The following is a 15109-nucleotide window of genomic DNA, read 5'->3' on the forward strand; positions in this document are numbered from 1 at the left end:
CAGCAACGGTACACATCATCCCCCTGTTTGTCTGGATGACAGCTTCTGCTTCCTTGGAGGGGACATCCAGTTTAGGGGAATGAACAAGCTCAAATCAAAATGATGAGGGATTAATGGTCAGCATGTATGGGAAGCAGAAAAAATATTGGACTGATTTGGTAAAAATGCACTGCAACAGTCATACAACACAGTACGAAATGTCTTGTCAGTAGCCTTATGAGGCAGTAAGAAATGTCCTGTCACACTGCATCAAACTTAAAAGATCAATCTGTAAATTCTTTAGGAATTTCTTTTAAGGCAATGATTCTGGGAGGTCTGTAAAGCTGTGCATCTGCAGCTTAAATTTAGAAAGTGACATGATAACTGAACCAAACACAAAAAAAAAAAAAACAAAAAACAAAAATAAGTCAGCCAACTGACGAATAAAAAATTAGTCCACTTTATTCCACCAAAGGTTGAGCTCTTTCAACTGGAAACACTGTTATAGTTCTGAAGAAGTCCCAATAACAGTATTTTGGGATGAAAGCACTCAACTTTTGGTGGAATAAAGTGGATTTAGTTTTTATCTGTCGGTTGGCTGACTTATTTTTGTTTTTAAATTTAGAAAGGTTTGAGGACCTATGCCCTATCCTTGATACTGATTACAGGGAAATACATCTCTGCATTTTCCTTTTGAGCATTGTCATGGTTTATTTACTGAAATACATCAAACTAAATACACTTCATCATATGTGAAGTAAGACATTACTACAATCACCTACAGTCTATAGCAATGTGAGTCATACCTAATACCTCTCTATCACTGTACACTAATACCTGGATAGTTGGAAGAGAACAAACTAGGCATGTCCGAAGAGTTTGATCTGGCAGGCAAGCCAGTCATAAGAACTGCTAAGGATCTGAAAACTTCTAAGTCCATAGTAGCTGTCTACATCCTGTTCTGCAGACAAATGGCTGCTGTCTTCTGAGCTCAACTGTGAACAGGCTGAAAGTACAGTTTTGTACCTACCATAAATGTAGATGCCCGATAGATATGCAACTGCAGTCATAACAAATGGGTTGTCCTGCCTCAGGCAGCCCTCGGACGGCCGGATTCCAAAGTCTGGGTCCGACGTCGGCTGATGTCGCATTTCTCTCCGACGTCAGAGCGGCTGGAGTACATAAGCATCAGCCGATGCCATCTTCTTCAGTGTTTCTTGCCCCAGATGCCAGGTGCCCTCCAAGGAAGGCTGTAATCAAATTGGAAGACAATAATAGGTTTCCATACAAATAAATAAGCAATAAACAGATACACCATACCAGATATCCCCAGCTAAGGATAACAGGGAGAAGAGTGGACCCAAGGCATAGAGGGGAAGGAGGGAGGGAAAACCCGACTGCAGTTGCATATCTATTGGACATCTACATTTATGGTAGGTACAAAACTGTACTATGTCCTACAAGAATGCAACTGCAGTCATAACAAATGGGTTGAATACCATAGCTTAGCTGGGGGAGGTGGTATGCTCTAAGAAAGGGATGGTGTAGCTATCAATCCCTGCAGGACTGCCGAAGCAAAGCCTGCTCTGGATCTGGAATATAAAGGGAGATTGTAGTGTTTGGAAAATGTATGCACGGAGCTCCATGTAGCAGCTTCTAGAATGTCTTTTGTAGGCACCCCTCTTAAGAATGCTGTAGAGGTGGCTGTAGCTCTGGTGGAGTGTGGTCTGACATTGGCTGGCACACTCTTTCCATGAAAGGAATAGCAGAATCTGATGCAATGTCCAATCCATTTTGAAATTGTCTGTTTGGAAATTGCTTTTCCTTGTACTCCAGGGGCGTAAGCTACAAAAAGCTGATCAGACTTCCTACTGTTCTTGGTTCTGTCTAGGTAGTAGCGAAGTTGCCTTTGTATGTCCAAGGTATGTAACAGTCTTTCCCCTTTGTTCTCAGGATTGGGAAAGAAAGTAGGCAGGTGAGTTGCTTGATTCAAAGAAACCCTAGATACCACTTTTTGTAGAAAGGTAGGGTTGGTTCGTAAGGAGACCCTGTCTCTGTGAAAAGTTATGAACGGTGGTATTGCCATTAGGGCCTGTAATTCCGAAACCCTTCTTGCTGAGGTAATTGCCAGCAGGAAAGCTGTCTTCCAGGAAAGAAATTGTAAATCCACAGAAGCTGCTGGCTCGAATGGAGGTAGAGTCAATTTTTCTAAGACAAAATTGAGATCCCAAGCTGGTACTGGTGCCTTTCTTGGGGGCTTTATATTCTTGATTCCTCTAAGAAATTGTCTTAACAAAGGATGTGAAAATACAGGTGGATCAGTGTTGTACCTAGCTGAGATAGCTGAAGCATGTATTTTTATGGAAGAGTATGAGAGTCCGTTATGTAGCATATCTGCCAAGTATTCCAGAATGAGTGGAATGCTCAAAAGTGATGCATCATGACCCTTGTATTCCAAATGCTGAATCTCTTCCATTTGGCTGAGTAAGCCTTTCTGGTGGATGGTCTGCGGGCTTCTGTTAGTATCCGCTGGACTTCCTTGGAGAGAGGTAAATTGAGGTTATTTATGGGATCTCCCACGCTGTTAGCTGTAGCGTCTGGATGTTGGGATGAACTGTCCTGAAGATGTGTTGAGTCAAAAGCTGGGGCCATTGGGGAAGGGCCCACGTTTTGTTGTGACATATGCTCCGTAGTAGTGGGTACCAGTGTTGTCTTGGCCAGTCTGGAGCTATTAGGATCCCCTTCGGCTGCTCTTCTTTGATCTTTAGTAACACTGTGGTCATCAGTGGCAGAGGTGGAAATGCATAGATTATTAGGGAGCTCCAGTTGAATGAGAGAGCATCTGTTTTCCATGCTTGTGGATGATATGCCCTTGAGCAGAACTTTTGTAGGTGATGATTGAGGTGGGAGGCAAATAGGTCTACGTCTGGCCTGCCCCATGTCAAGGTGAGTCGTATGAAGATGTCTGGATGTAACCTCCATTCGTGGGATCTAGGAAATTCCTGCTTAGACTGTCCGCCAGAACATTGTCTTTGCCTGGAACAAACTGGGATTGTAACTGTATGTTTAAACTCAGTGATTTTTCCCAAAGATTCATTGTCAGTCTGCAAAGGGGTTAAGAATGAGTGCCCCCCTGCTTGTTTATGTACCACATCACAGTGGTGTTGTCTGTCCGTATTAGTAGGTGGCCTTGTTGAAGTTGTTGTCCGAAGGCCTCGATGGCATGCATTACTGCCAGCATTTCTTTTTGGTTGATATGCAGATGTGTTTCCTTTGGAGACCATTGTCCTTGAATACATCTGCCCTCCATGTGTGCCCCCCATCCAAGGTCTGAGGCATCTGTGGTCATGGTCTGTGTTATCTGAGGTTTTTTGAATGACATACCTGTGTTTGACTGGCTTACTGTGGCCCACCATAGAAATTCCTTTTGAAGACATGGAATGAGCGGTAAAGTTGCTTCTAGGTTGTTGCTGTGTTGAGACCATAAGCTTTTTAGGTACCATTGAAGCTTTCTCATGTGTAGTCTTGCTAGTGGAACCAGGAGAATGCACGATGCCATGTAACCCAGGGCCTGTAGGAATCTCCTTGCAGTCATCTGGGTGAGCTTTGCTAAACTTTTGAAGTAATGAGTTAACTTCTTTTGCTTGTCTTCTGTCAGGTAAGCCATTTGAGAGGCTGTGTCTAGTTTGGCTCCTAAGAAGGTTATTTGCTGGGATGGCAGAATTCTTGACTTTTGAAAGTTGACTGTGTATCCCAGAGCCTGTAGCAAGTGTATGACATAATTCAAGTTTTTTGTCAAGGTTAGTTTGTTGTCCGCTTGAATGAGGCAATCATCCAAGTACGGGTAGATTTGAATCCCCTGGAGCCTGCAATGAGCAATTACTGATGCCAGGCATTTCGTAAATACTCTGGGCACAGTAGATAAGCCAAATGGCAATGCTGAGAATTGATAATGCTCTGGCCCTGCAAGAAATCTGAGGTATCTTCTGCAACTGTGTCTGATAGGGACATGCAGGTATGCCTCCTTGAGGTCCAGAGTAATCAGCCAAGACCCCTTGCCCAGCATGGGAAGGAGTTGCTGTAGAGTCAACATTTTGAACTTTGGTACTATGAGAAAGGTGTTTAAAGCGGACAAATCCAGTATTGGTCTCCACTGAGTTTCTTTTCTTGGAACAAGGAACAGTCTTGAATAAAATCCCTGACCTTGTTCTTGCAGTGGAACTTTTTCTATTGCTTTGATCTGAGCAAGCAGAGAAATTTGCTTGATAGCCTCTGCCCTCTGATTTTGTGGAAGGTTTGGCATGCCCTGTTTTCTTGGCAAGGTATGAAAATGGAACCTGTAACTGTGGTCTATAATGTCCAAAATCCATTTGTCTTTTGTCAGTTTGTGCCAATTGTTTGAAAACAAAGATAATTTTCCACCCAAGGGAGCTTCTGTTTGCTCCTTGGTAAGCGGAACTAGAGGAAAGTCATTGAGATTGTCCCTGTGGGGCAGGAGAAACCCCTGTGTCACCTCTTTGGTTTGCTGGTTGCCATTGTCGTCCCCTGTAGGATCCTCTGTATTGCCCTCTTCCTCGGGCACGCCTGTTTTTGCCCCTTTGAAATCTTTCAGGGTTAGGAAAGGACCAATTTTTAGAAGGCCAGTTCCTGCTGAATCTGGGTGGCTGAACCTGGAGGAAATCTTTGACTGTCTGAACTGACTTGGCTTTTTCCTCAATGGACTTTAACACATCTTTAGCATTAGCACCAAAGAGCTTGTTCTTTTCCAAGGGTGCATCAAGAAGTTTTGCCTTAACATGATCTGGTAAAGGTTGTTCTTTTAACCATGCATGTCTACGAATGACCGCCCCTGTCATAGCTGCTCTACATGAAGCTTCCAATGCATCATATCCACACTGCAGAAAGTGATTGCTAACCTGCAGAGAATTATGAACAGCCTTTTGCAAAGACTTCCTATCTAAAGGTTCAGGAGAGGCCAATTTTTTCTGTAAGTCATCCAACAGGAAATCCTGATATTGAAACATGTGAAAGAGACAATTGAGAGCTCTCATAGATAAAGTAGTGGAGGTGTAAACCTTCTTCCCCCATCTCTCTAAGGACCTTGCTTCCCTGTTGGAAAGCAAAGGATTTTTGGAGGTGGTAGCTGAAACCCCTTTAGGCCCCTGGGAAATAGTTTTTAAATCAACAGCATGGGCCCTAAAGAAATGAGAATGGGTTTCTGGGACCCTATAGTATCTGTCAGGCTTGACAGGAGCAGGAGGAAGAGTATCAGGGGTAACACTGGAGTCAGAATAAAGATCATCCAAAACATCAAGCACAGGAGGTATAGCTAAGGGTATGTGCTGGGGTTTTTTAAGGAATGTTCGAAGGCGCTTTCTGGAATCTGAATATTCCTGGCCTTGCCACTAAAAATGCTCCCTCATGGAATGCAGAACTTCCCCAAAAGAAATATCCTCAGGAGGACAGGCCGAGGGAATGGAGTCCTCTGCATCTGAGTCCTCATAGGTCTGGAAGGGCTCTTCCTGGCTTTCGGAGTGAACAGAGCCCTCAGAATCTTCATCTGAAGAAAGAGGGTCAGAGGGTTCAACCCTGGGCCTCTTATCAGGAGGAGGCTGGGATCTTCTCTCAGGATGGGCCTGGGAACCTCTGATCAGGGAAATTAAATCTGCGGCCAAAGACATGATTTGAGTGTCAGGAGTGGGCTGAGGCAAGGTTTTAGCAGTAAGATGCTTGGTCTTGCTAGCTGCCTTAGCACGTGTGTAGGCCTTGATAGACATGGACATGGGAGGCCTAGCCGCTCCACGTGCAGGAGTGACCTTATCAACAGCAATGATCTCGGGCATCTCCTCGGTTTCAGTATCCAGAGGAAAATCAATAACTGGCGTCGGAGTGGCCTCCGGTATCGGAGGTATCGGTAATGTGGTGTCTTCGGTTCAAAGAGGTGGAATAACCGCCTCAGAAGGAACCGGGGCACTCGCGGTAAGTTTTGGCGTGGTGTCGGTGGAAGACGCGGGCCAAGGATGTCGGTCCCGGTCTTTTAGTTTCTTAGGAGTATGCGTTGTCGGTTGTTCCGACGGCATTGTGTAATCAAATTTTTCGCCGAAAAAGTCTTCAGCGAACTCTGCCCGGCGCCTGAGAGTGCGCTTGTTGAAGCGAGCACAGGTGGCACAGGCCGAGACGTCGTGGTCTGGGCCAAGGCAAGGGAGGCAGTAAGAATGGAAATCCTTATGAGGTATTTGTTTACTACAAGACGAACAATTATTTACTATTTCAGTAATTTCTGACATCGGCTGAGGCAAGAAAAGGTCCCCAACGGGGTACTTAGCTTTTTTGATGACTTCGGTTTCGAAGAATACAGGAGCTGACCGACCGGCACTTGCGGACTGCTTCTGCTTCGGGCACCGCGCGGCAAGAAAGACTGAAGAAGATGACGTTGGCTGATGCTTATGTACTCCAGCCGCTCTGACGTCGGAGAGAAATGTGACATCAGCCGACGTCGGACCCAGACTTTGGAATCCGGCCGACCGAGGGCTGCCTGAGGCAGGACAACCCATTTGTTATGACTGCAGTTGCATTCTTGAAGGACATCGACACCAGTACTGTAGAAGGTACTAGATGCTAAATGTGCTCGGTATAACCCTCCTTTGTTCTGTTTCACACGTTGCCCTAATTCTGCACTATGGATTGGAAGGGGGTTACTTAACAGAGGGTATATATGTGCTGGCCAAGGGAAGTGAGAAGTAATTTAACAATGGAGGAACAAGAAATGTGCTATTGTAATATGTAGCTACTTCAATATATACGGTAAAATGATTACTTTATCACTGCCCACAGAACCAAGTGATTAGTACAATGGTTAAGTAATCTCCCCACAATTTATTTCATCTATGTTATATGTGCAGAGCAAATACAGGCAACACACGTACATGAGGGTATTCATTTTACAACAGTCTGTGCTAATCACTGCTTAGAACTATACCTGTGACTGACAATAGGAGCACAAATGGATATGTTGACGCCAGTGAGTGACATGATAGGTTACCTCAAACACTAACAGGGTAGTTATAAGTTTTTGGAAGTACAAGCTGACTCCATAGTATAAAGGGATATAAAAACAAAAAATGCTACATTATCAAACAAGTAAAGAAAATGCAGGAACAAAGATGAGATGTACCACCAAGGCTGTCGTGAGACGAACACATCACATTAATAAACACATTCTTTAATGGATATGAGTGCCTGGAAACTGGGGGAAATAGCTGAAAAATTAGAACAGTGAAAAGAGAATGTTTGACTGCATGTGTGTGTGTGTGGGGGGGGGGGGGGTTGGCATGCATCTGGCAAACCAGACACTTAATGGAATCCAACTGCTTGAAGGGGGAGGGGTTGCTTGACAGGCTGCATCAATTACAGAAGTGAGGGTCAGCGTCATAATGCTGGTTTTGCATGCCCACCCCTGGAATACATATGTGACATGCTGCTGACATTAAGGCAAGACCTGCCTCATAGTAAAAATCTTCTGCTAGCTGCAAGCATTTTAGCCTGAGTTACAATTGGCTGTAACCTGGGGGCTAGACAGGGGTCAAAGCGATCAGCCAGAATCTCAGCAGATGCACAAAGTAAGAAAAAACAACATTTTGAGGGAAATATGGCATTATTCAGAGTGAGTAAAGTAACTTGACAATCAGCCTAAAATGCTGACATGCAGTGGTATTTCTGATAAGCTAAAATGTCTACTGGAGATACCAGTTGCTGGCCACCATGCATCTTCTTGGAAGCCTGTCAACTCAACATAATAATGACATAAAAGACCTAAAGCATAACACTAGACTAAGTAAATAACAAGGTCATGCTAAACAAGCTATTTTTTAGGTATACTTGCGATGACTGGGATACATTTACAGTTCATATTAAAACAGAGTCAATGCTCAGTTTGTATCTCAGAATACCTTGATGTAATGAATCATAACAACATTTCTGCCTCCCACATCACCAGAATTGTTACTTCTACAGATGTCTGTCTGATTCAGCAGTTCCTTCTGTTTAGCAAATGTTCAGCAAACACAAGAGTGGTGACCCAATATCAAAGGTAAACTAGAACTTTGTCCTTACTTAGCAGTTTCAGCCGCCTCCCTCAGTTCTTCATCCAGTCTGGCAGAAGCAATAGCAAATTCAATGAAAGAAACAAAAAGAAGCAAGCAGATGGTAAGAGCAAAAGCAAAGTAACGCAGAGCCATATCAGCTACATGCTGTGCATACATGTTCTTAGACTCCAGACTTACCCAGTATCTCTCACATATATTCCATCAATGTTATTTTTTAAATACTGTCTCCAAAACAGCACATAATTACTCATCAGGTTTTAAATAAGCAGATGCTATTAGCTGCAGTGGCAAGCCTTTTATGCAGGAAATTGGGTCATGTGAGTCAGGTATCTTGTTTGTCCAGATGGTATCAAGTTTTGTAAGTGCCTCTAATTCCATAAGCACCACAGGCATAGAAAGCAAGTTTAATGCTTTGGTAGGATCTGCTGAGGCCATGCTTGGGTTACAAACAATTTTACCTCAAAACAAAGCATGCCTAATGCAGCAGAAAGACCCACTGAGCAGGAATTTACCTCAAAAGTCTTTGAAAACACCTCTCTTCTTCATACCTTCCAAAAGGAGAAAGTTGTTAGTCAGGAGTTAGAAAAATAAAGTACATTGACATATGCTTGTAAGGAGAGTAAGGATACATGGAGCATTAACCTTATTAATCTGATTTCCCAAGGTTGTTTAAACAATGAAATAAATTAAAAAGATATAAATTCTGAGCAGTCTAAAGAGAGAAAAACTGAAAAATGTGTACCCTGTCTCATTCCAGTGACGTAAAATTCAAGTATCACTTTCTGCTAGTCTCCAAGTCCTCCTTGTCCTGTCCAATTACACTTGAAAAGACTCGGGGTATCGTTTTATTTATTTGTTGGTTTGTTTGTTAATCAGCTAAGTAAACTGGTCCAAGGAACTTGCTCAGCTACAGCCCAGGCTGAGAAGTACAAAGGCTACAGGTTACAAATAACTCTATAACAAATTACATTGTTGCATTTCTTTTGGCAATAACACAATAATTCATTTGAATCACATATACAATTATTTTTCACCTGCATCTTGCTGACCATAAGGTTTTCCAGTATAAATCAGTTCCCTATTACCCAGTCAGTGAAAGCTGATTGTGGAAACTGTCATTCAGGCAGTAATTGGGGAGTTGTTTACTTAGACCTGCCGGTTCAGTCTGCATGCTAGCTGAGACCAAGAGGTGGCATGCAATGAGCCTTGTAACTGACATTTGTGCCTCCAGGTGCAATGTAATGAAGGCCATGTCCCCCTCATAAGCAGCAGCTCACTCCAGTTTCCTGCCTCAAATTCTTCTGCCAAATGTCTGCCCAGACATACATGCTCCAACCCCCCTCCAAAGGAGGGGGCAGCAGGCTTAAGCCTTGTCATTCCTCTTCTCCTCCAAGCTAGCTCGAAGAACATGTGCCTGAGCAACCAGTTGAATGCAGGCCACCTGGGCTATAGTCAGGGCTGCATCACTTAGTGCCAGTGGAGCTGACCTTTAATCACACAGATAATTATGTTACAAGAAGAAACAAATTCCCACACATTTGCAACATTTTACAGAAAGAGCAATTCAGGTGACATTATGAATCACATGGCAAAAAAATAAGCTTGATAAGTGCTGCCGCTTCTGCTGGAAATCTATATCTTCTACCTCATTAGTGGAATAAAGTGTCATTCACATTTCTAGTGGGCCCGTTCCCACTTACCAGTCTCTTCCTATCGACAGACTGTATCACAGCTCCTCATCAGCACCCTGAAAGTATCACAAGGGTTGCCTGTCATGTGATAACAGAAATGGAACATATCTCACACTGTGCCCTCTATGCAGTGACAGTATATCTGGGTGTTCTTAACGCCTTAGTCCTCGTGTTCATGCAGTAATTTGTCTGCATTAACTGGCAGTGGCCACTGTTGTCTGTGATTCCAGTTGTTTTGACACCTCAAATGCTGTACATTGTGCTTGTCTTCCATCTCTGTAACAACACTACTGCATAATTTTAGCTGAATGAATCAACTTCACTATGACCTCTAATAGCGTCTATGAAGGCTGCCAGCCTAGCCAGATAGGATATGATACATAATTCTGTCATTTGTAAATATGAATGTTGAATTACAGGCTTGTTTTGTTAAAGTAAAGAATATGCTGTGAAATGTTGAACTCAAAACAATGTAGCAACATTGCCCTTTTCTGTAAAGAAAGCTAAGTCAAGCATTTCTTGTCTGTCCTTTGAAATTGAAATTACTTCACGACCGTCGTTGATGTTTACAATTTGGCTAGGCTGGGCTAGATGAAGGATTCCTGCCTATTGTTTTAAGGCTAAAGTTAATGACCAGAATTCACATATGGAATGTCCTTTATTGCTCTGGTTTCTGCTTAGGTGTAAAACAATGTAAAAGCAGTTTCTGTCAGCCTGGGAACACCAGTAAAGTGTAAAAAATTATGTAATGGGAATCAGGACTGCAATAGCAATTTAAACAGAGAGAATCAGAAGGCATAAAGCATTTTTGTCTTGATCATCCAATTCACAGCACTGTCTTGCTCATATGTAAGTTATCTTAGACTTGTGTTTTCTTTTAGAAATAGCTAGGAACTAGAAAGATTAGACTAAGTGTTTTTCTGTGATGTCAGAACTGTACTACTGAATTATTTTAAGTATTTCTGTGTGATCTCTGAACTCTTGACTAGCACTGTGTAGTAGAATGTATTGTCTTGTGGTTTTATTTATTATCAAATATTTTAAAACCTTTCAACTGTGGCTGTTTTTTGTAGAGATAAGTTAAGCTCTAAGAATACATTGCATGTATATAAGGATCATGTACCAAGTCACTCTAATAAGCTTTGACTGTTTAGTCACAACTACCAATTGGATAATAATATTGCACAGTAATAATTGGACACCCTTTTAAGTGCCTTTGAGTAGCTGATAAGTATTAGTGGGTGGTGGCAAGTGGAACTACCGTACAGTCTGGGAGAAAGGGGCACAGCTTGAGAAACTGTGCCAGCCTTCCCCAGGAGTGTCTGTGTGGTTGTATAAACTCTTCTCAAAGTGCATGTATGTGTGTGCCAGCTACTTGGTCAGGGACATGAAGCACTGGTTAGACAGAGAGGGTGCTACAGGTTTTAGCTTGCCCACTAGGCTGAGATCTGGACCCTACAGCTGTGCCAGTGGGGAGTCTTATTGGGGACCTGGAGAGCAAGGGAGTGACCAGCCCCAGACTGACTGTGATCTCTGTGTGCTCTTAAGAGAAATTGCACTTTACTGTGTTTATTTGTTATCCTTTCCTCATATATGAGACACCCTCTCTGGTGTTAGTGGTGAGGATTGAGGCTCCTTGATTGCTGGGCCAGGGCATGGGCATCACAGCGTCTATACATTTTTCTTATGAATTTCCCTATTTCATATCTTCACATCATTAGTATTGAGATATGAGCACTGCAATGAGCTGAAACATTATTTGTTCCCAGAAAAATACACGCATCCCCTGTAACTGCTGGCTAAAGGAAGGTTTTCTAACATTACAAAAAGGTAACAGATAAAATAACTCGAGGGTAAGATTGGAAGCAGAAGAGAAAAACTGAAAAAACAAAATACTCCCAATGTACACAGGACATAGCTTTAATAAAAAATAAAAGAAAAAGTAAGTGCTTTCGCAGATATACATTGTCGCTTCATCAGACTAAAACTTTAAAATGCATCAAATGTTTAAATAGGAATGAATACAACCAATTTGTTCCAATTAATTAATCAATCAAGTAGTAAAATTAGTAGATGCAATTCAAGTAAAACACACATACTTAATTTTAGAATATGTACAACTTACAAAAATACATATGCAGCTTGCAAAAAAAAAAAAAATATATATATATATATATATATATATATATATATATATATATATATAAACACATTTATATGTAGATAGATGCTTCTATCTAAAACTAATGTTTAAGCCTTTTTAATTTCAAAAAGGGTTTCACAGAAAAAGCACCATTTAGTCCTGGAAATTTTTCAGCATCCAACAATAAAATCCATTTCTGTTCCAATGCTTCAACTTTTGTTTCTATGTCGCCCCCTCGTGGGCTAACATTCAATAATTGAATAACAACAAATTTAAAGATATGTGTTTTGTCAGTGGCCATAACATGGTTTGCTAAGGCATTACTCAACTTTTGCTTGTGAATGTCTCTATTATGTTCTAATATTCTGTCTTTTAATAATCAATTTGTTTTACCTACATAAAAAACATGGCATTGCTGACAAAAGGTAAAGTAAACTATATTTGACGTATGACAGTCTGCATACTGTTTAGCATTTATGGTGACTTTTCTAGTGGGATGTATATATACATAGCTGGAATAAATATATTGGCAGGCAGAACAATTTCTGCAAGGGAAAGTTCCTATTCAAGTAAATTCATATATTCTCCTAGTATGGTTACTATCTTTATTACACAGATGCTGTTTAAGGGACATATTATTTCTAAAAGAAAATGAAGGTACTTTATCAATTTTGTTTCTCAGCTCAGAGTTGGTATGTAAAATATGCCAATTTCTTTTAATGACATCACAATATTTATTGATGTCACTGGAGAACTGGAAAATAACCCTAGGGTAATTATTCAAATGTGCATCTGTCCCTTGAATTTCACATTCATTTACAGCCATATCTTTATAATATGGTTTACATCCATTGTTCCTAAGTCTCCATGCTTCAGCTATAGTGGTGTTTATTTCTTTTCAGAGTAACCCCTCTGCAAAAAATCCTGTTTAAGCTTAGCCAGGGCATTGTGTGCCTCTGAATCATAGTTGTGCAGTCTAAGTGTCCTATAGACTTGTCCTTTAAGCACATTACGTGCTACATGTCTAGGATGCATACTATTTTTATGTAGTAATGCATTCTTTCTTGTTGTTTTTTTTGTAAATACTAGCTTGTGCCAATAGCTATGCCAACTTAACTTTGACCCAATGAGAAAAAATAACCATCTTAGCTCCAAGCAATTGTCTAAGTGACCACATTGCATGGCATGTCCGTTTTGTGGACGATGTCTTTATGCTTTGGAAAGGAAATAATATGGAACTTGAGGAATTGATTACCTACATGAACAGGAGTACTAATTTTCTAAAATTTAGTTATAAATATTCCACAACTGAAATAGATTTTTTAGATGTACTCCTTACTAAATCCGATTTGAATCAGGCCCATAATAGTACTTCCTCCGATGAAGCAGACTCCAGCTGTTTGGCCCCATGCATGTGATGGTGTTCATATCTTATATTTCTTTTGCAGTTGTAGCTGAAAATCTAATAAAAAGAGAATCAGTCTATCTACATACCAAAAATAATAAATAAAAGGAACTCAACAGCAGGATGGATATGATTCTTGAAATGATTATATTCAGCAAGTCACTCCCATCTTGGATGAAACAATGAATTTCTTTGCTGCAGACAAAGTTCAGAAGTTTATTATTTTATTACTTATTTATTTAATTTACTGTGGTGGTGGTGCTATGGTAGCATTGTCGCCTCACAGTAAGACGTTGTCCTGCTCGATTCTCAGCTAGAGCATCTTCTGTGTGGAGACATGCATGAATGGGCGTACCTTGGTTGTGCATCAGGGCTGGCAACTCGGCACGTAAAAAATCTACTGCCAATCATTAGTGGTCTAGAGTTCTGCTGTGGCAACCCCTAACTGGGAAAAGCCGAAAGACACAACAACAACTTACTTATTTAATTTCATCCTCCAGACTATGTCAGGTAAATAAGCACAGATGTCCTAACCCAAAACTATACCAGACATTAACAAAATGATGCAAAAAGTATGTCAGTTCGGACTTTATTATTATGCTCCCTTTACTGGGATTCCATAGTATGCTGTTTTTTGGGGGGGTTTTTTGCAATTTAATACATGCTAGGCCTATCTAACAATGCTTTTTTCATTTTTTGTATCTGGACTACTGGTGCCCATGATATCTTCAGGAATGTTGCAGAGTTTGCAGATTAGTCTGCTGAGTCAGTTTTCATTATATTGTGCACCAGATGAACTTTGTTAAGCCACAAAAGTATGTGATTGCAGACTATTATTTTGCTGAGTATTGCATTGCCTTTACTGGGATTACACAGCATTTTTTTTTTGCACTTTAAGAGATGCTGGATCAGTTGAATAGTGTATTTGTTTTTTATAAACAAATGAGTCTTGTACTTCCTGCTTGAAAAAGAACAGTGATCCAGACCAGATGTGAGCAAGTAACTCAGATAAGCTGTGAAGCTGGATCTATAATGAAACATCATGCCTCCAATGGATGAGAAAAAGTCTCATAATTAAGATATTTCAACTTTTCCAGAACACAAATGCAAATAATGGCACAACATCATCACATTTGCAGGGAGATTCAGCTCCCTGCATCTGCCAATATGGGAGCTCTGCCCCCATATCCCTGATCTCTAAATATACTACTTGAAAGTCACACAACACAAACTTCTTGGTTAAACAAAGTAAAATCATTTTTTCCCTATTCTCCAAGTGGTACAGAATCACAGACACAATTACACAGCACCTACAAAAGAATGCTATGCATTATAGGTAGACATTGATGACATAAACAGTTCATTAATAGACATTCACAACATAAACAATTCTGTAATACATGCACAGTACTTTAAGTTCTGGCAAAACATAACATGACAAGTTAGTGTCTCTGTGAAGCTGTCAGTCATTCAAGTCACACTGAAGTAACTCATTCACCTACTGAATCATCATTATTATTCATTACCCCATGGGACAGGCGCTGTTAATACAATTTGTCCATCCTGGTCCATAAGCGACATTAAAAAAGCAAATGCTTTGCTTGCCTGTGTTGGTGTGCTAAATACATCAGAAATTTCTGTGGACCAAGATAAAGACAGTGAAACTTCTGGTGCTGCAAGTCATGGAGAAACGAAGTCCTGTGTTCTATTCCTGCCTCTTCTGTTGTTGGTGTAGTAGTCAAACCCCCCCCTCCCCCCACACTTAGTAAAATGCAAGTCTAAACAG

General features: G+C 41.1%; 1 protein-coding gene across 6 annotated transcripts in view; it reads right to left on the reverse strand.

The window, feature by feature from the left end:
- PRUNE2 (prune homolog 2 with BCH domain) overlaps window positions 1-15109 on the reverse strand; it is a 1332432-nt gene that overhangs the window by 13871 nt on the left and 1303452 nt on the right. For 3 of the 6 annotated variants that reach the window (XM_044060863.1, XM_044060861.1, XM_044060867.1), the window contains exon 9: window positions 8092-8130. The exons of 2 other annotated variants lie outside the window; for them this stretch is intronic. In XM_044060863.1, coding sequence (XP_043916798.1) covers window positions 8092-8130 — 39 coding nt within the window. Of the gene's footprint in view, window positions 1-8091; window positions 8131-8596; window positions 8633-15109 lie in introns of all 6 variants that reach the window. One more of the 6 variants, XM_044060862.1, reaches the window with a different exon arrangement.

The sequence above is a fragment of the Protopterus annectens genome, chromosome 2.part0 (assembly GCF_019279795.1).
Source record: "Protopterus annectens isolate FY-2018-M chromosome 2.part0, PAN1.0, whole genome shotgun sequence".
In the NCBI taxonomy this organism is placed as follows: Eukaryota; Metazoa; Chordata; order Ceratodontiformes; family Protopteridae; genus Protopterus; species Protopterus annectens.